Source organism: Silurus aristotelis (assembly GCF_946808225.1).
Source record: "Silurus aristotelis genome assembly, chromosome: 11".
NCBI classification, from domain to species: domain Eukaryota; kingdom Metazoa; phylum Chordata; class Actinopteri; order Siluriformes; family Siluridae; genus Silurus; species Silurus aristotelis.
The window spans coordinates 29,787,474-29,807,715 of record NC_139584.1 but is presented as its reverse complement, the minus strand read 5'-3'; the positions used below and the strand labels follow the sequence as shown (position 1 = coordinate 29,807,715).

The following is a 20,242-nucleotide window of genomic DNA, read 5'->3' as shown; positions in this document are numbered from 1 at the left end:
ATTTTAGAGGATCTGGAGGCAGTTTTCCCGATTCGACTGGAAATCACCAGACGGTGAGATGAACAGGACGGAGGGTTTTACTGCGGGAATAAAGTCATGGAACATTCAGAGTTTGGACGCTGGATATTTTTAGCTCATGTGCAGTTTAAAGAAAAGAATCTGTACTGAGGATTTTATTAATGAACGTCAGGAGACGTGGATAATAAACAACACACACTACATGACATCATGTACAGTAAATCCACGGGTCTGTGAGCCTTTAAAACAAATATCCAACATGATGCATAAAAACACACACAAAAATACTGAAAATAAAATATTTTTCTCTCCATTATGAATAACGTGATATTATTGTGGACCTTGTTGGTACAGCAGACTTCACATGTTCCATGATCTTCTCCCTGTTCTTTAGAATAATGTCGATGGTTGAACGAATGATTCGTTTTGTAAGAACAAGTGACGTCTACCATCTTTTTGCTTCGGCCCAATCTCTCAATTCTTTTCACTTCAATGGTTATCGCTTTGTCCTTCTTATATGTTCCCACATCACTGCTGCAGGACCTCCTGGGCTTTTACTGAACCTTCTATTACTGTACAACCACATGCATTAGAGGCTGCACACGTGTGATTATTATATCATTTAGGGTGAAGTCAATATTCACACATATCACAGTTTCTTCACACAGCATTAAACTCTAAAACATCAGAAAGGGAAATACTACATATGCGGATTAAATCTGTTTGTCTTTCTATCTGTCCATCTGTTTTTCTGTGTACTTGTAGTACAAGATGTCTCGCTTTCTCTCCTGTCCATGTCTCTGTCTCCGTTCGTCTCCGTGTATTTCTTACTTCCTTACCATTCTCCCTCTCTCTGCTCATCCCTCCATCCAGTGAAGCGAGCTCGCAGAAAAGCGAAGAGCGAACGACCCAAAAGACAGAAGGAACCCAAACCCACGAAGAAACCCAAGGGTGCGAAAACCACCAAGAAGCCCAAGACTGAGAAGAAAGACAAAAAGAAGAAAGGGAAGAAGAATAAAGACGTCACCACCACTTTACCTCCGACTACCACCACCACCGAGCCGCCCACCACCGAGCCGCCCACCACCGAGCCGATCCTCACCACCGTACCTCTGATCAATTACTATGACGAGTTTGTGGATCCTTTTCCAGATGATTACTGGGACGAATGTCAGTAATCAGGACTTTTATTACATAATTCTTCACCACAAGGTTATAAATGATATAAAATCACAAACCGGCTTGTTTTTTTACAGCGTACATGACAGAGGAACCCAAAAAATCCACAGCACCACCAAATCCCCCGACACAGAAACCTACAGACGATCTCGAATTCTTCCCCACAGATGATTATGTTCAGCCGCACATCGACTCCGGTACGCTCCGTCTGAGATCTGAAAACAATCACCACTTTTTACTTGAGTTAACTTTGTCTTCTTCTCTTTATTTCTTCTTTGAAAAGATGATGATTACTGGAAGGTTGATGATCCTGAACCCACAGCTCCGGTGATCAGTGGCAAAGGCAAAGAAGATGATGATTATTGGGACTTGACCTGTGAGTTTACACTCGCGAGTTACAAATGTTTACTGAACCTTGAATTAATATAGTGAAAGTCTGACCTTTAAACTCTGAAACTAACCATGAAGACTGTAAATAACCAGGAGCCAGAAACCTGATACTTCACAAGAAAAAGAAAGAAAGTTGCTTTTTACTTATTACAGTATAATTCATTCTTTGCATATCTGATGATGTTAGGAAGCTGGGCTCAGACCAAAGGGTCGGCCATGACACAGCAGCCCTGGAGCACAGAGGGTTAAGGGCCTTGCTTAAGGGCCACATTAGTGTCAGCTTGGTGATACCAGGGCTTGAACCCCTGACCTTCTGATCAGTGTCAGCTCCGCCCTCCACTCACGAACCTGCGCTCGTCCACGTGCCCGCATGTCACATTCATATATACTGTAAAGTTTATACATTACGTTCATGTAAATTGATCTGTTTTGTTAAATGACGTACTGTAAAACATTAAACTTTTACAGTTCACTACCCCCATAACCATCACCATTCTGAGACTCCTGTAGGCTACGCCAGGTCTCCACTTACCGTGTTTACAAGTTACAATGGGGTCATCAAAATGCATCCTAGGCTCTGGCTCCTTGTGCTGGATTTGTAATTTCAGTAGATAAATCAGGTCTTTTACAGCAGACGAATGATTTGTTTGCTTTTACTGTGTAAATCGTGTGATTTCTTTGCGAACAGTTGAGGAGCCAGAAAACCTGCCGTTCCCAGACGGAAAAGAGATCCATCCGACCGACAGCGACTGGAGGAACAAATATATCACAGGTGAGCTTTTAAACACAAAAAAGCAGAAGTTTATTAACAGTAGGGTTGAAATAATTTGTCAGTAAAATCCTGTAGCATATTTTAATAATAATACAGAACAAAAGCAACATCAGAAAAGTCTACATCAGGAGTTATTGGGAAATCCTCAGTTTTATTAAGTCAACTGCGATTTTAGCATCCGCACCTCATAAACTTTATATCCATATTAAAAGAGCTTGTTTTTTTTTTTATACAGTACATAAAAAGCCAAAGTGCATGCTGGGGGGTTTGGCATGAAGATCAGACACGTTCAGACCTCGAGCAAAAAAACTAAACAATATAAACCAGATTACTTTCTCATTGTGTTCTAAAGACTGGAAGATGAAAAGGAACGACTCTGAAATCTCTGATCTTTTCTTTTTCGCTCTGGTCCAGACGAGCCCGCAGTCCCGCCGTACGAAAACAAGTGGTACGAGGAGTACGACTACGGACACGGTAACAAACGCTCTCTGATCTCCCCAACTTGTATACGGTATGTTTCATGTTCAGAGCAACACTGTAAATGAAAGCGTAATTAGAGAACATGCGAATTTGGGAGGTCTTTCATTTGCATCCTTCTTGGTTTTATTTACATCGGATGGCGCTGCAATATTCCGTCCTGTTATTGCCCAATCAAAACAGAAAGGAATTTTTCCTTTTTCGCCAAGACTTTTTCTTGGACTGCCAAATTTCTCAATGTTTGTTCGATTACTTCAGAATTCCTGTACAATCTCCTGAAGATCCCGATATCCTGCTCCGAGGCAAAACTTGTGAACAAAACAATTTCACTTATTACACAGACTGAAGTGGGCGGAGTTTATTGAGACTTTGGACCAAAGAAATAAATCTGGAAAAGATGGAAAACGTCTTTAACCCCAAATACTTTCTATTACTACACAAACCAAACAACAAGCACTGGATCATCAGCAGAGCGACTCTGAAAGTATTTCCTCCCCCCTGGTGCTTGGACCCCTAACAATAACAAACAGGGAATTTATCTCTGCCTGACTAACATTCTTTCTCTTTATCCGTCTATTTATGTTTTATATTTTTTGTCTTTGCTGTCTGTTTGTCTTTGTGTATCTCCGTCTGTCTTTATGTCTGTTTTTCTTCTCTAACCTTCTAATGTCTGTCTCTATTTGTCTCCATTTTTCTCAATTCTTCTCCTCTCTCTCTATTTCTCTCTCTCCATTCGTCCACCAAGTGAAACAAGTAAAAGAGGAAAAAGACAGGAACCCAAACCGCTGCTGCTTACTGAAGAACTTTACAGTTTAACAGTAACCGCCGGGGTTGAAACGTTCGGAACGATGGCGCCGTTATTTTTTCCTCTTCCTTCCACCAAAATTGGAAGGACGTCTCCAAATTTCAGTCTTCTGTTTCTCCGAATCTTCACTCGATTTTTTATTGTTTTCATGTCCATGAATTTTGTAATTGAGAGTTTTGTTTTTCCTGTAGAGACAAAAAAGGATGGCGAGCAGGAGAGACTGGAGAGAGAAAGAGAAAGGGAGAGAGAGAGGGAGAGAGAATACAGAGAGAAGGAGGAGAGAGGTACGGGTTGAAAACACTCGCAGTTCACTGTAATATTGCAGTTTGTCTCGGATGCTTTGGAGATTTTCTCAGATCAGAAATGAAAATGTAAAAACTATTTGTTCACATCATGGAGTCACTTGTGCATCGAACAAATTGCGAAAGCTTTGGTTCGTTCGTTTAATTGATTGTGTACAATCGTCTGTGTTTCCTATTCCATTATCAGTTGTTTGTCGTGTTGATCAAAAAATATTACACTGCTTTCACCTGAATAGTTTTAACCCCCAAAACATCTCAGCTTTAGTTCATTGTGTACGTCATTGAGTGTAAAAGGATTAAACCAGTCGTCAGAATCAAAAAGTTATTAAACTTTTATTTTGTAAATGTGTTGAATTGATGAATTGTGCAGAAGAATGTTGAAGGTCACTAATGAAGGCGAGTGAACGACATCAGATCAACCAATAATCAACCAGTTCTCTAAAACAGGTCAAAGGTGAATCTCATGAACCTTCAATTGCAAAACATCGAATTACAATTTCCAAAGAAAAAAAACAGGAAACGAAGGAACGCTAGTGCAGAACAGTAAAAGTGTGAATCCTGTCCGGTCTCTTACAATCACATACAGTCATGTGGACATTTGTGCTGTGGACATTCAGAGATGCCAAACAGAAGAAAATCAAACATTAGAATCCAAACTGTAGTTTTACGTCAGGAATCTCGGAAACCTGAGAACACGCCTAAACACGGTGACGATCCTGATTATGAACAATGACAGAAGGACGTCTGATGGCGAGGAGATGATCGTTGACACAAATGTTGTGGAAATGCCCTTTCTGGTTTGTGAATATTAAGGATGATTCTAAAACTGCTCCAAAGCAACTGAGAAAAACTGTCAATCATATTTCTATCCTTCACTGTGCTTTCGTTCAGGTTCTGTCTGGGGTTCTGGGTCCTGAGTATCGCTTTAGGTTTATGTGAACCTTCATTTCACACCAATCAAAAACATTTTTCTTTTAAAAGATTTTTGCTTTGCATTCCAGCTGCTAATTATAGACAAACAGCTAAACCTTATGACGTCACAATTAGCCTTCCAATCAACCAATCAGGAGCTTTCGCTTTAAAACAACATCGAAACGATGTGTGATTACTGTTGAAATGCTCAGACTCTGAAATCGACTCCAGACTTCACACTTCCTGTTTTAGAGCCCTTGTAATGAGGAATGTTGGGATAAAGGGCGGGGTTTAATGAATGAAGGGTTTGACGGTTTGAACTCTGTGTAATCTGAGAAAGACTCCTGGGGTTGGAGTGAAGGCGTGATGGATGGAGCCGAGTGTTTATGTTTCATAAAAAAGAAGATAAAGAAAAGAAACTGAGCACGGGGGGGGGGGGGGTGTTAGGTTTAATCGGAGGAGGAGGATTTTTAATGAGGAACACACTCTCATGTAGACGTTTTTTGGGGAGTGTGTGTGTGTGTGTGTGTGTGTGTGTGTGTGTGTGTGTTTGTGTGTGTGTGTGTGTGTGTGTGTGATGGAAGGGGAAAAAAATGTGCGTGCTGAGTTGAAGCTACTTATATAATCAAGTACAGAGAGAGAGAGAGAGAGAGAGAGAGAGAGAGAGAGAGAGAGAGAGAGAGAGAGAGAGAGAGAGAGCAGAAAGTAGGTTAGTGCTACACACACACACACACACACACACACACACACACACACACACACACACACACACTTTCACCATTATATCTGGGAAAAGCTCCAGAATAGGAGGGAAGAGATCTACAATTGGGAGACTCAAGACAGTTTTGTGAAAAGTGCAAGTTAGTAAAAAAGGAAGAGGAACGTTTTCATGTTTTCCTCGATTTCAGGCCTCGTTCATCGTTCCTTTAATAAATGTAAAATAAGTTCAAACAGACGAGCAGCATGGCGGATTTGTATCTCGCGATGCCTACAAAACTTCACAAGCTCACAAAAAATGAAAGGACGAGTAAACGGCAGCCGAGACTTTCTCAGAGGAAAAAGTTTCTGATTTACATTTAGAACAATTATAATTTGTGATTTTTGAGCATCACATTCCACATTTAGTCCCAATTTGCTCCTTTAATTCCCTCCACTCTTCTGGGAAGATGTTCCACTAGATTTTGGAGTGTGTTTATGCATATTTGTGTTCATCAGCCACAAGAGTGTGAGTAAAGTCACATACTGATGGAGGTGAGAAGGTGAGGAGGTCTGGGGTGCAGTCAGCTTTCACATTCATCCCACATGTTCAGTAGGGATGAGATCTGAGCTCTATGGCAGGAGATCTTCCTCTCCAAACCATGGAAGCAGATCTTAATGGAGCAGCTTTATGCTGGAACAGGTTTTGGGTTTCCAAGTTAAATTGAATGCAAAATTTAATTATAGCGCCATCTAAAGACGTCCTGTACAATTGAGTTCCTCCAGCTTCGCGCTCACAGTTTGGAGAAGAACCACATATGGAAGGAAAGATCAGGTGCCCCAATGTAAGAACCTGATGGTCACTCTGACTGAGCTCCGGAGTTTCTGTGTGGAGATCGAACAAAGTTCCAGATGGACAACTTTTATTTTAGCCCTCCACTGATCTGGGATCTAAGGCAGAGTGGCCTCTCCTCAGTGCAAAACCCATAGAAGCTCATTTGAAGTTTGGGAAGAAAACACCTGAAGGACTCTGTGAAGATTCTCTGGTCTGATGAAACCAAGATTGAACTGTTTGGTCTGAAATCTAAACATTATGTTTGGAGAAATCCAGTCACCTCTCATCACCTGATGGATTTTAAAATGGTGTGGACAAAAAGAGAAAACAGAGATATTTCAAAACTTTGAGATGATCACGAGATGAGATAATGAAGAGATAGGAAGCATCTCACAGCGTTAAAAACAGAATGTTCTTCTTCTCCTCATGCTTCCTCTGCTGGAAACCTGCCGCATTTTCACGATAGTCACACATACGTTTTTATCCAAAACAAAGCACTTGATCATAAATATCAGGGTACGAGGAAATGAGGAAATAAATGAATGTGTGTGTGTGTGTGTGTGTGTGTGTGTGTGTGTGTTTGTGTGTCAGAGCAGAGGAGTAAATGAGGACATGGTGGAGATCTCGTGGGAGTTTGGGTTCTTTTGTGATGTTTGGCAACTCAGTCAGATCCACACATGTTCCTAATGAGCGCTGAAGTCACTGTGATCATTATAACTCGTGTGTGTGTGTGTGTGTGTGTGTGTGTGTGTGTGTGTGTGTGTGTGTGTGTGTCTTTGTCCTTTTCAGAGCAACGGAAGGAGGAAGAGGAGGAAGAGGAGAGAAAACGCAGGATCAAAAAACCTCCACGCATCTATACCGAGCCCAAACGTACGTACCCATAATGCACCACTGCTTCCACCAAGTGCTTGGACCTTCTAAGGATTACAGCAAAGACGTGGAAGGAGTCTCCAGCGTCAGTGTTTTGTTCCCGTCATTCTGCTTCCCATTATAATGTGTTTGTTGTGTGCTTCTTTTTGAACATCTCATTCCACATCTATTCTCCATTTGCTCTTATAATGAGCTCCACTCTACTCTACTGAGAAGATGTTCCACTAGATTTTGTGGAGATTTATTCATCCACAAGGGTGTTGGTAAAGTCAGGTACTGATGTAGGTGAGAAGGTGAGGAGGTTCCTGGGGTGCAGTCAGCGTGAAACATTCCTCCTAAAGATGTTCAATAGGTTTGGAGCTCTATAGCAGGAGATCTTCCACATCTTCCAACCCATGAAAAGCAGATCTTCATTGTGATGCTGGAGCAGATTTAAGTCTCCAAGGTCAAGTGAAGGAAAAATTTCATGCTACAGCATCCAAAGACGTCCCACGTCTCCAACTTTGGAAAAGAACCACATATGGATGGAAAAGTCAGGTGTCCTAATACTTTTGTGTATTATGGTGTGTAATAATCCTACATTTGTGTAAAGTCTAATAATTTTTTTTGATGATGCCACTTTGTCAGTAACGTGATATAAACCCCACGTCCTCCTGATTACACAATGGTGGTGTTTAAGTTCTCAGTGTGAAGCAGATCTTCTCCTTCACTCTGTCGGATTTCATTTCAGCTGTCACGTATCCAAATCTCTGAATCGTTTCCCTCGAGTCACACTCCATGAAACGAGACTGCGATGAAACATCTGCACGGCCGCACTCAGAGTGTTTTTAAAGAATCGAGGCTGTTTGTTTTAAACTTTTAAAATCCGCCCAAGATTCTTGCCAAGTTCTTATCCCGATCCCACAGATGTTTCCTTTCAAAGAAGCACTGAAACATTCCTGAAGCTCTGAGTGTTCACAAACCACATGTGGATGTAAATGTGGACTGAATCAGAGAAAAAGCAGAAAATGATAAAGGTCATGTTGGAGGAGGAAAATGTGTGCCCCAGAGTGAGAAGATTTCAGAAGGTCCAGACTCACAGATTTGACTTTTGCACTCGAGACTTGTTAAAAACATGAACATGAGTTATTGTGAAAGGCAAAATTTTTTTAAATATTTTACAAAATATGTACGACTTTGACACTGAGTGGTTTTTGAAGCGTTTGTTTTTTAAATGTAGGATTAATTTCACATTTATTATTTATTTTATTATTATTAATAACAGTTTGTCCTCCTCTGGGACTGGAGTCTCACCGCATTGAAGCTGACCAGCTGCAAACGTCCTCCATGTATCAGCATCGCTACAGCTCCCATAGAGCTCGCCTTAACATGCAGGTACACTCACATACACACACATAAAGTCCTGAGTAGAACATCCTGAACAGGATCAGTAATCAACACTTGGATTTTCAGGCGTCTGCAGACGAGTACGATATGAACGGAGGAGCGTGGTGCGCTAACCCCGACGAGAAAGCCCACTGGATCGAACTGGACACTCGCACGCTCACCGAGTTCACCGGGGTCATCACCCAGGGCCGAGACGACCCCCTCGAGTGAGACATCCAGCATTCTATTCTAATAAAATCATACAGAGAGATGCAGTAAAACTTATAAGTGGTTGTTTTTCAGGAATGATTATGTCACTTCCTACTACGTGGCCTTCAGTAACGACAGTAGGGAATGGACCGTGCTTCAGGATGGATACTCTGAATGGGTGGGTTCTCACATCTGGTTAAGTTCTGTGCATATATAATTATCATTTGGTGAAAAAAAAAGTACATATACACTGATCAGGAGTAACTTTATAACATTATACCATTCTGAGTGGTGAAGTGAAGAACACTGATGATCTCTTCAACATGGAACCTGTTAGTGGGTGGATTTATTTATTAGGCAGCAGGTGAACATTTTGTCCTCAAAGTTGATGTTAGAAGCAGGAAAAATGGGGGAGCGTTTAGATTTGAGCAAGTTTCACAAATTGTGACGTCTAGACGACTGGGTCAGAGCGTCTCCAAAACTGCAGCTCTTGTGGATGGTCAGAATCTATCAACAGTGCTCCAAAGAAGGAACAGTGGTGAACCGGCGATAGGGTCATGGGGGACGAGGCTCATTGATGCACATAAGGAGCGAAGGCTAGTCCGTGTGGTCCGATCCAGCAGACGAGCTCCTGTAGCCCAAACTGCTGAAGAAGTTCATGTTAAAGTTATTAGGCAGGTGGTAAAAATGTTATGCCTGATTGGTGTAACTCTACTGTGTATCATCAAGTGTGTGAAAGACCAAATCTGGAATTTTGTTAGATGTGTTTTTTAATGTAAACATCCATCTCATGCTCTCTTAGCTGTTCTTTGGGAACTCTGATAAACACACCCCCGTGATGTCCCAGTTTATTGAGCCGGTGGTGGCACGTTACATTCGCATCCTTCCCCAGAGCTGGAACGGCACCGCCTGCATGAGGATGGAGGTCCTGGGCTGCCCTGTGCCTGGTGAGCAGAACTAACTTCTTACACTTTACTACTACTACAACTACTATTACAATATTCTTGCTTTAAAACCAATAAAACGTGATTATAAAGGGATTGAATGGTCACTTGTAATTGTTTTCACGTGAGTCAGATCCTCTCACTGACAACCAGAGGCAGAACGAGGTGACTCCAAGAGACGTCCTGGACTACACCTACCACAATTACCTGGACATGGAGAAGGTCAGACCAAAATAAAGTGTTTAGGCGGAATCAATGTCAATTAATGATTTGATTGAGTAAGTCTGCGTTTTTTTTATTTTTGTTCTGGTTGCAGTTGATGAAGTCCATTTCAGATGACTGTCCCAACATCACCAGGATGTACAGCCTGGGCAAGAGTTCAAAGGGCCTTGAGATCTATGCCATGGAGATCAGTGATAATCCTGGCAAACATGAGACCGGTGAGAAATTCCCAAAATAAATTCTTATATTTTGAAACTTCGATATCTGATAAGTTGGATGACCTGTTCCTATTTCAACAGGTGAGCCGGAGTTCCGCTACACAGCTGGTTACCATGGTAATGAAGCTCTGGGTCGAGAACTCCTGTTAATGCTAATGCAGTACCTCTGTAAGGAGTACAAGGACGGAAACCCCCGAGTGCGCACCCTGGTAGATGGAATACGTATACACCTCGTACCCTCGGTCAACCCCGATGGTCACGTGACGGCTTTTGACAAGGTTTGTGTAAATGCTTAAGTATTTTTTGGGACGGGTCTCTAAATCTAACACCTGTCAAGTTATACCAGAAAAAGCTTCAATAATACTTGTTTGCCTCAGGGGTCTGAGCTCGGCAGCTGGACGCTGGGCCACTGGACTGAGGATGGACATGACATCTTCCAGAACTTTCCAGACCTTAACACTGTGTACTGGAATGCAGAGGACAAGGGCATGATACCCAAATTGACCCCAAATAACCATGTGCCTATTCCTGATGGCTATATGGCTGAAAATGGACCTGTAAGCACAAATAAATTAAACTAACACTAGTGACTAGGGGCATGTCATGTAGCTTCTGTTCTGAGTGATATGACAAGTGTGTAGAAACCTTACTTTGTTCTAACTGGGTGTTGTGCAGCTTGCGGTGGAGACGCGGGCCCTTATCTCCTGGATGGAAAGCCACCCATTCGTCCTAGGAGCCAACCTGCAAGGCGGAGAGAGGATGGTCACCTACCCCTTCGACTTGCGTCGCCTCACCAAAGAGTCGGAGGAGCTGGAGAAGAAGGTGGAACATCGATCATACCGTCGCAAGCGGCAATACGAGGAAGAGGAAGAACAAGAACCGAATCCATACCTCCACATCGGGTACCATCAAGAGAGCTACGGTGACCACAGAGAAAATCATGGTTATCATCCAGAGAACTACAGGTACCACCAAGAAAACTATGGATACCATCAAGGGAATCAAGAATACCACCATCCAGAGAACCAAGAATACCACCATCAAGAGAACCAAGAATACCACCATCAAGGGAACCAAGAATACTACCATCAGGAGAACCACGGGTACCACCACGAAAGTCACTCTGAAGGGTACCACGAAGGGTACCATGAGGGATACCAGGAAGGATACCAAGAAGAGCGCCAGGAAGAAGGCTATGAACAAGGATATGGACAGGCAGAACCCGATGAGATCAGGATGGTTGAGGATCAGTCCTTGTTCCGCTGGTTGGCCGTATCTTATGCTTCTACTCACCGCACAATGACCCATACCTTCCGCAGTGGTTGTCATACCGAGGACCCCACAGGTGGGACTGGAATTGTCAATCGTGCCAAATGGAAGCCCATTTCAGGAAGTGAGTATTGCACCATTTCCATCTCCTAAATCATATTGAAAGTTGCCATGACACAGTGAGTAACCAGTTGTTGTTACACCCTGGAGCTTACCTAAAACTAATGTAATAATTTTGCATTTTATTCTCCTCCCTTTCTGAGGTATGAATGATTTCAGCTACCTACACACTAACTGTTTTGAGCTGTCTATCTTCCTGGGCTGTGATAAGTATCCTCATCAGAGTGAGCTTATGAAAGAGTGGGAGTACAACCGAGAAGCTTTGCTCACACTCATGGATCAGGTACTTGAAACACTCTCCATAAGTGATCACACTGCCTTTAAAGGTTTTCAACAAATCTTTAATTTTTTTCGCTTATAGATCTTTATATACATATAATCTTACTGTATTTGCTCAACAGCTTCTGCACATTTTCAAAGAGCCTTTACATTCATTTTGCACAATGCGGAGAGATTGACATTGAGTAAAAGACAGGAGGTGGAGCTGTAGGTAGCAGAACTGAAGATGATGTTTTCGTTGGGAGTGATGAGGATGGACAGGATTAGAAATGAGTTTATTAGAGGGACAGCACATGTAGGACGTTTTGGAGACAAAGTGAGGAAGGTGTGATTGAGATGGTTTGGACATGTGCAGAGGAGGGACATGGGGTATATCAGTAGGAGAATGCTGAGGATGGACACAAGGAAGAAGAAAAAGAGGAAGACCAAGGAGAGGGTTTATGGATGTGGTGAGGGAAGACATGCAGGTAGTTGGTTTGAAAGAGGCAGCTGTAGAGGACAGGGGGGTATGGAGACCGATAATCTGCTGTGGTGACCCCTAATGGGAGCAGCAGAAAGAAGAAAAATAAAATTGGATCTATTTGCACTTTTGGTTGATGCTTTTAATTGCTTTTCTTTCTTTCTTACGAACCTCTGGTGCCCCCAAAACCCTTATAACCTTGTTCTTGATCTTTGTAGGTGCACCGGGGTATAAAGGGGGTTGTCCGAGATAAGGAGGGGAATCCCATTGTAAATGCTACCATCTCTGTGGAAGGAGTCAATCATGATGTCAACACAGGTGAGCAACTGTAGCTCAATAGCCTTGATTTGGCATCACGTTGTGCACAATGACATGATTATTTACTGCTAATTACAAAATTTCTAGGTCAGTTACATGTTAAAATAAAGGTCATAGTAAGATCATGTCCTTGAGGTTGTTCTTGTATGGATTATGACCTGGATCTTGGAGCACCACTCTTCATGCTTCACTGCTTCTGAGAGGTGTAACTACTACCAGACTAAGAATGTTTTAATGTCCTATTTCAGGAGAGGCTGGCGATTACTGGCGCATGCTGAACCCTGGTGAGTATCAGGTGATGGCTCGGGCCTATGGCTACTCCTCCGTGAGCCGAAAGTGTGTGGTTGGTTTTGAAACAGGTGCCACCCTGTGCAACTTTGAGCTTAACAAATCCAACTGGGATCGTATCAAAGAGATCATGGCTCTCCACGGCAACCGGCCCATCCGACTGGTCAACCCTGGAAGAGGCAGTCAAAATACCATCCGCGGTGACAAAAGGCTCAGCAACCAGATCCCTAACGTCGACGGGGGATACACTGACCGATCCCGCCTGCGACGCTTAAGGTTCATAAGGCTCCGTCAGTTGCGCCAACAGAGGCTGCTGGCCAGGATGTCGACTACACCAAGCACGACAACATTACCACCAACAACCACCGAGCCACCCACCACCTCCATCCCCACCACCACCACCACCACCACCATGGTTTCTCTGAACACAGAAAACTATACACAGTGGTACGACTCATGGCTGCCAGAGGAGGAAAACACCAACCAACCAGAGCTCGAGATCACGGACTCGTTGGATTACGACTATAATTATAAAATCGATGATTACTGAGACATTCTGAGGGTCACGGATGGGTTTTAGAGAATACAGCGAGCTACTTTCTCGCTCTGCAGATTCCACCAGCACATGAAAAAACTATGCAGTCTTCTGCATTCAAACTATGCAGTCTTTGATGTCACATGATCAAGCTTACAACTGACCAATTGTAACTAAAGCCCAACCCCCCTTTTCTTCATTTAAAATAATGCATTTTCACAGGTTTGTGTTTTTTAACTGAGAAACTCCAGAACTGTTTGTGGTCCATGTACATGACGGCACACTTCTCTGTGGTCTACAGCCAGGGTTTTTTCGCAGTCAGTAACAGGTTACAGATGGAGCGGTCATCTTTCATTAGCGACTCCTCTGCATCCTGCCACGTTTTTTTTTTTTTTTTCCTCTCTCTTACAATTACACTGGGTTCCAACTCCAAACTTCTCCACTGTCCTCCGATGACCCACACGGTTCCCACAAAACTGAACATTTATACAAAAAAAGGGACTTTATTTACACTTCTTTCACACAAATAAGCATCTCTGTCAGCACTGCACAATGTCTACAGGACGTTTCTCTTACAGAGACCTCGAGGTCGAAAGAACTTTGTTTCACCCAATAAAAGCTTGTTTATGGATTTATGGAGTTTGATCTTGTTTACCACACTCATGCTTTCAACACAGAAACTTGTGATGTTTAAAATCCATTTCCTGACACTCAAAACACGTGTCAAGAGGCGTATTTATATCCTTAATTACGAACACATTTCTTGCCTGATGTCACATCATTGAAGGCTTCATCTCCTACTCATACTCAAAGGTTTCTCTAGAAAAAAAAACCCTAACATTTAGTTGCACTGTGTATGTTTAATGGCTGATGTTCATCTCGTTCTCTTCGTCGTCCTCGGCAGAAAAGGTGGTGAATCTGATTGGCTCGCAATCGAGCGTGCGTAGGTTTACCAGGCAGGCCGTCTGCGTACTGCTGAATTCTGGGACTGTCACCAGCAGCACCTCCTGACCTTCAGGACCTGAGTGAAAGGGAAAAAAAATTAAAGTTGGAGAATCACAGTGGCCATCATTTGATCAGTCTCAGTAAAGAAGGCATGGCCATTGTGTTATTAGTCTCAGTAAAGGAGGCGTAACCAACATTATCATTCCCAACTTAGGAGGTGGGGTTTCAGTTTGATCAGTTACAACAAAGAAGGCGTGGCCATTGTGTTATCAGTTTTAATTAAGGAGGTGTGGCTTCAAAGGTATCAGTCTGTCTCAATAAAGAAACGTGACCAAAGTTATCAGTTACAATACAGATGTGGCCCCAGTTTAATCAGCAGAAAATTAGGAGGCGTGGCTTCTATTTTATCAGTAACAATTAAAGTGGCCACTGTAATGTCCAGTCTCAGTAAAGGAGGTGTGGCCTATAAGCCTATTAATTTAAATTTTTCCTCGTTTAATAATAGTCACAGTTGTGTGTGTGTGTGTGTGAAAAAGAGTGTGTGGTGTGATGGTTCTCTCCTGACCTGTGACTCGTTTGGACTGGTAGCTCGGCGCGTTTCCACTGAAGTACACGTGAGGACACTCGCTCAGGATGAATGGGTCCTTCTGGTAGAAAGGGTAACAACCTGCACACGTCACACACACACACACACACACACACACACACACACACACACACACACACACACACACACAGACACAGACACGTGACATTAGCTAAACATACACATGATAAATACCCAGAATGTGTGTGTGTGTGTGTGTGTGTGTGTGTGTGTGTGTGTAATACCCAGTGTATCCGGAGCTGTAGGAGCGATGTGTCTGAGTCGCAGTGTGTTCTCAAGGATCTCCAGGTGATCGTCCACGCTGCTGTACTTCACAATATCACTAACGTTCTGCCCTGATGTCCCCAGGAAACTGAAATCACACACACACACACACACACACACACACACACACACACACACACACCTGATATACTGCTATATGATTATACCTCTGGTTTAGATGATTTTAGATGTTTGTGCTCTCACCGTACTCCATCCACCGTGGCCCTGTATGGGTTAGTGACGAGCTGCAGGGTTCGGTACGAGCTGCACAGAGGGAACATGCAGGTGTGCAGGGGCTGCTGGGGCAAGGTGTAGTTAGTGGGGTCAAACTCTCCTGGCATCACGTCTACTGCGACAGAGGCCTGCAAGACGCACAACACACACACTGAATACATGCTCTAAGTGTGTAGATGCTGGAGATGTTTGTGTGCTTCACACTCACCACCAGCTGAACCAGCAGCTCATCCAGAAGCCTGATGGCCTCCACACTTCCTGCCTGAGTCTTCTTCGTCAGATACTTCGCCTGGAAAATACAGTTATGGAATATTTTTGTTGGTGCGTGCTCTCACACACACACACACACACACACACACACACACACACACACACACACACACACACACACACACACACACACACACACACACACACCCCGAACCCTTTCAGATGCTCCTCACCTTCGTGCTGGAGTCTTTATCCTGCGTGCTTCGGCTCAGCAGGTTCCCGGCCAGCAGGACGCGAGAGATGGACGCCGCACCGCTCTGCTCCCCGACGTCGCCCAGGTGACCCGACACCATGTCCACCAGCAGCTGCAATCCCAGCATGCTCTCTGCTCCGTTCCCGCCCAGACCCAGACCCGAGGCCAGGAGCACAAACCTGCAGGACGATCAGCATCAACCACTCAAACAACTCCGTTTTACAGAAGATCTGATCCTCCATGGTTCTGGATGAAAGATAATAAACAAACCTGTCTGCCTTTAAAGGCTCTGGGGGCGTCTGAGGCGGGAGATCAGCCAGACAGAAATCCTCCACCGTGAACTTCCCGTCGTTTTTCTCAGCACCCAGGACAGCGATCACGCTTCCTGTAGGAGAATCAACACGTACAACACTGCTTTTTATGTAAAGGGGGGATAGAAAAAAAGAGAGAGAGAAAGGGAGCAAGGGAGGGAGAATTGTATTCATTGGCAATGAATGACATGAATGAATCTTCTGTCACCCTGTGTGAGATTCAGAGCAGCAGAATTGTAGCTGTTACGAGTCGAATATAAAATGTGTAATTAAATGAAGCGTTTTGTTCTGCAAACATCACAGAGATTGAACTTCTCACTGCAGGGAAGTGACTGAGGGACACTGGTGTATTTACCGGTAACAAACTTGGCGGTTTGGATTTTCCCCTCCAGCTTGATCCTCTGCAGCTCGTCCTCCAGAATGAGCTCGTCTGATTGGCTGATGTATTTGGTACGAGGAGGCTGAGGGAGCAGGTTGTGCTGAAACGAGCGAGTTAACCAAGATTAGCATTGGGGCGAGTTAGAGCGTTGTCATGGTTACATGTTTTGCCATGAAAGCTGGTATCTCTCGGGGGTTAATCATCTCGACCCTGTATTCTTCCTCACCTCCTCGCTGATCTCCTTCAGGATGGACGGCTGAAGCTCCATGCTTTTAAACAACGTTCCCACGATCACACACCTGTCTCCAGTCTGCAGATCACACAGCTTCCTGATCGGCACCTCCAGACCTGAAACACACACACACACACACTTCAGGGGTTACTCAGAGATGTGGGGGGGTATCTCAGGTGCAACTCAGTGTATCTCCTCACCCCATTTTTGCTGCGCTCTGTCGCTCAGAATCTGCCGCATCTGCATGAGGCGTGAGGCGTAGATGTGAGCGTACTGACGGCTGAAGCTGCGCTCACCGAGATGGAAACACTCCGAACAGCTGGAGTACGAAGCTTCCTCTCGCTCAAACAGAGGATTCTCTGAGCTCGGGGGACGCAGCAACGTCTCCTTCTGCACCATAGCGTCTGAGAACATGACTCCAACTAGAGGAAGGAAACAATACAAAAACACGAGAAAATAAAGAACAAATAATAAAAATATAAAAAAGTATAATACATGCAACTAAATATATAAACAGACTGATAGAAATACATCAAGTTTATATATATATATTTTTTATTTTTATTTTTTTATTGTGTTTGTTAAACAGTAGGTACACTAATAAATCATATTTATATATCGACTAAATTCAATTTTCTTTTTCTCTTTCTCTTCTTTGAATTCACCACTGCAAACAGGAAAGGGCTCAGAGCCGATCCTTGAAGCAGTCCAGCCTCCACCTTGAACCAGTCTGTCGTACCTACTGCACACTTCACTGCTGTCACACTGTCCTCATACATGTCCTGCACCACCCTCACATACTTCTCTGAAACACCAGACTTCCTCACACAATACCACAACTCCTCTCTCCACCCTGTCGTACGCTTTCTCTAAATCCACAAACACACAACGCAGCTCCTTTTGACCTTCTCTATACTTCTCCATCAACATTCTCAAAGCAAATAATGCTTCTGTGGTGCTCTTCCTCGGCATGAAACCATACTGTTGCTCACAGATGGTCACCTCTTCTCTCAGCCTGGCTTCCACTACTCTTTCCCATAACTTCATGGTGTGACTGATCAACTTTATTCCCCTGTAGTTACTGCAGGTCTGCACATCTCCCTTATTCTTAAAGATCAGTACCAGCACACTCCTTCTCCATTCCTCAGGCATCTTCTCACCTTCCAAAATACCACCTTCTCAAAATACTTCCTCCATCTTCCCAACACACTCTCCTCACTAGTCAACACATTTCCATCTCCATCCTTTACTGCTCTAACCTGCAGCACTTCCCAGCTCGGCCCCTCTGCCTGCCCAATCGGTACAAATCATTATGAAATAATTTAATAAATAAAAATAAAGTAAACTCATGAATATGTAAAATAAGCTCATAAATATGTAAAAACACGCACCGCGCCGATGTTTCTGTACAAATATACAGATTTCTTTTACCTTCTGTTTCACTTTAAACAAGAAAAACACTTTTGAACGTTGATTTAAATCTAAAATAATGACATTTAATTACAGAAAAAGAGAAATAAAGAGAAATAAAGAGAAACGTGTATAAAAACCTGAAAGCTGTAAACACCGGACACTGCTTTGGGATCTCGCGCGAAACGCTTCACACAGCGTCCACTTCCGGTTATGACGAAACATCCGGCAAACATAAAAGTCTTTGTCAGACTAACTTTTATTATTATTATTATTATTATTATTATTATTATTATTATTATTATTATTATTATTATTATTATTATTATTATTATTATTATTATTATTATTTTAGTGAATGAAAATGAGGTTAGTTCATATAAATGAAGTACATGTGCTTATTTTCTTTTTTATCTTCTAAATCTTTGTTTGCACTTTAAAAAAAAAAAACAATAAATAAAAACGTAAAAAGGAACCTTAAGAGGAACCAGACTCATAGGTGAACCTCATCCTCATCTTCATCACTGAATATCATTTATTCATTACAGTGTTGAGATGTTCAGTGATGGAGCTGAAATTCAGCAGACTGTGAGAACTTTGTAACAGACTGATGATAGATTATATTATATAGTATTAATATTAATAACAGTCCAAATCCTTCCTCAAAGTTGCTGAGTTGCTCATCAGTAAATTCGTGGATTTTCAGGCTGTTTATGTTCCACATAAACAGCCTCATGATCCCATGAGGGATCTCTGGGATTAATGACGTCACCACACCACCATCAGCACACGTGTGTAAGAGTGAGAGGAAAACAGCATCCAAATATCTCAGTTCACCAAAACACTCGATATTCATGATACCCTAAATTATAAATATAATTAAAGCGGATTCTCGCAGAGAAAAACTTTATTACAGAAATCTGCTTGAAATGTGTTTGATATCCAGTAGATGGCAGCATCGTTCCACTAAACTATAAACACTTCTGACGTCACTTTGGTGTAAAGTCAATTTATCATAAAATGTTGACTTTGAATAGATCAATTAAATACATCAATAAATTACTAAACTTAAATTAAATATACAATAAATCCACAAATACTACACAATTAAAGCGGATAAATATTATTAACACGTTTATCATTTTTATATGTAATTATAAAAAAAATCATGTGACACGAAAATTGATTCTATTAAAGTCTCGAATTTTCAGAGCCCCAGACATTGTTATTACCCGATTTTACACTTTTACACTGAGATTTCTGTACAATACCAACATCATCATTCATCACATCACATCACATCACCTGCTCACGCGAGGTCCTGCAGAAGATTCTGCAGTTTAAAATCAAACCCAAAATCTTATGGTAATAATATCAGAAATGAAGATCTGCATCAATGGTACTTTTCCCTTCTTCTCCTGGTGGGACGAGCTTGTGCATTTTTTCTATAATTAATACACTCACCATCTTAATCCAGGTGAAGGTGATCAGGAGCAGAGTTTGACCCTGTGATGACCTCCATCAACATCAGCACCAGGATGGCCGAGTGGTTAAGGCGTTGGACTTAAGATCCAATGGACGCATGTCCTCGTGGGTTCGAACCCCACTCCTGGTAAACATATTAAACACGTGTGGAAAGTTTGCAGAGTGTTTAAGATGGAGAGAAGATGTGTTCAGACTGAAATAAGAAATCTCCAGCCAGTAAAAAAACTTCTCATGTTCTCTGTCTATAAGAAAACAGAAGTATTCCAGCTGAATGTTTGGAGAAAGTGCCCGGATGTGTAAAAAACATTTATAGATTTATTTTGTCAAAATAAATTTTTTGTTGCATAGAAACTAAATGAACATCGACGTGGCTTTCAAAAAAAACCAATAAAACAAATAAAACACTGATCAGAACATCAGCACCAGGA

The 20,242-nt window shown here is 42.5% G+C and overlaps 2 protein-coding genes across 2 annotated transcripts in view; one reads left to right on the top strand and one right to left on the bottom strand.

Annotated features, from left to right (window-relative positions):
* Positions 1–14,115, top strand: part of aebp1b (AE binding protein 1b) — a 20,873-nt gene extending 6,758 nt beyond the window's left edge. The window contains exons 4-22 of the mRNA XM_083554232.1: positions 892–1,188; positions 1,275–1,394; positions 1,481–1,573; positions 2,276–2,359; positions 2,774–2,833; positions 3,833–3,925; positions 7,176–7,256; positions 8,521–8,630; positions 8,709–8,848; positions 8,925–9,009; positions 9,634–9,778; positions 9,909–9,997; positions 10,092–10,215; positions 10,297–10,493; positions 10,593–10,772; positions 10,891–11,608; positions 11,748–11,887; positions 12,562–12,661; positions 12,910–14,115. Of these exons, the coding sequence (XP_083410358.1) occupies positions 892–1,188; positions 1,275–1,394; positions 1,481–1,573; positions 2,276–2,359; positions 2,774–2,833; positions 3,833–3,925; positions 7,176–7,256; positions 8,521–8,630; positions 8,709–8,848; positions 8,925–9,009; positions 9,634–9,778; positions 9,909–9,997; positions 10,092–10,215; positions 10,297–10,493; positions 10,593–10,772; positions 10,891–11,608; positions 11,748–11,887; positions 12,562–12,661; positions 12,910–13,499 (3,446 nt within the window). The 3' untranslated portion in view covers positions 13,500–14,115. The remainder of the gene's footprint in view (positions 1–891; positions 1,189–1,274; positions 1,395–1,480; positions 1,574–2,275; positions 2,360–2,773; positions 2,834–3,832; positions 3,926–7,175; positions 7,257–8,520; positions 8,631–8,708; positions 8,849–8,924; positions 9,010–9,633; positions 9,779–9,908; positions 9,998–10,091; positions 10,216–10,296; positions 10,494–10,592; positions 10,773–10,890; positions 11,609–11,747; positions 11,888–12,561; positions 12,662–12,909) is intronic.
* On the bottom strand, positions 13,968–18,564 carry pold2 (polymerase (DNA directed), delta 2, regulatory subunit). The gene is made up of 11 exons (XM_083554242.1): positions 18,470–18,564; positions 17,120–17,341; positions 16,914–17,035; positions 16,664–16,787; positions 16,268–16,382; positions 15,978–16,176; positions 15,743–15,823; positions 15,505–15,662; positions 15,261–15,388; positions 14,995–15,096; positions 13,968–14,505 (listed from the first exon to the last, which is right to left on the bottom strand). Exons 1-11 carry the CDS (start codon positions 18,552–18,554, stop codon positions 14,345–14,347), a joined length of 1,497 nt encoding a protein of 498 aa, XP_083410368.1. The 5' UTR covers positions 18,555–18,564; the 3' UTR covers positions 13,968–14,344.
* Between the last annotated feature and the right edge of the window lie 1,678 nt (positions 18,565–20,242).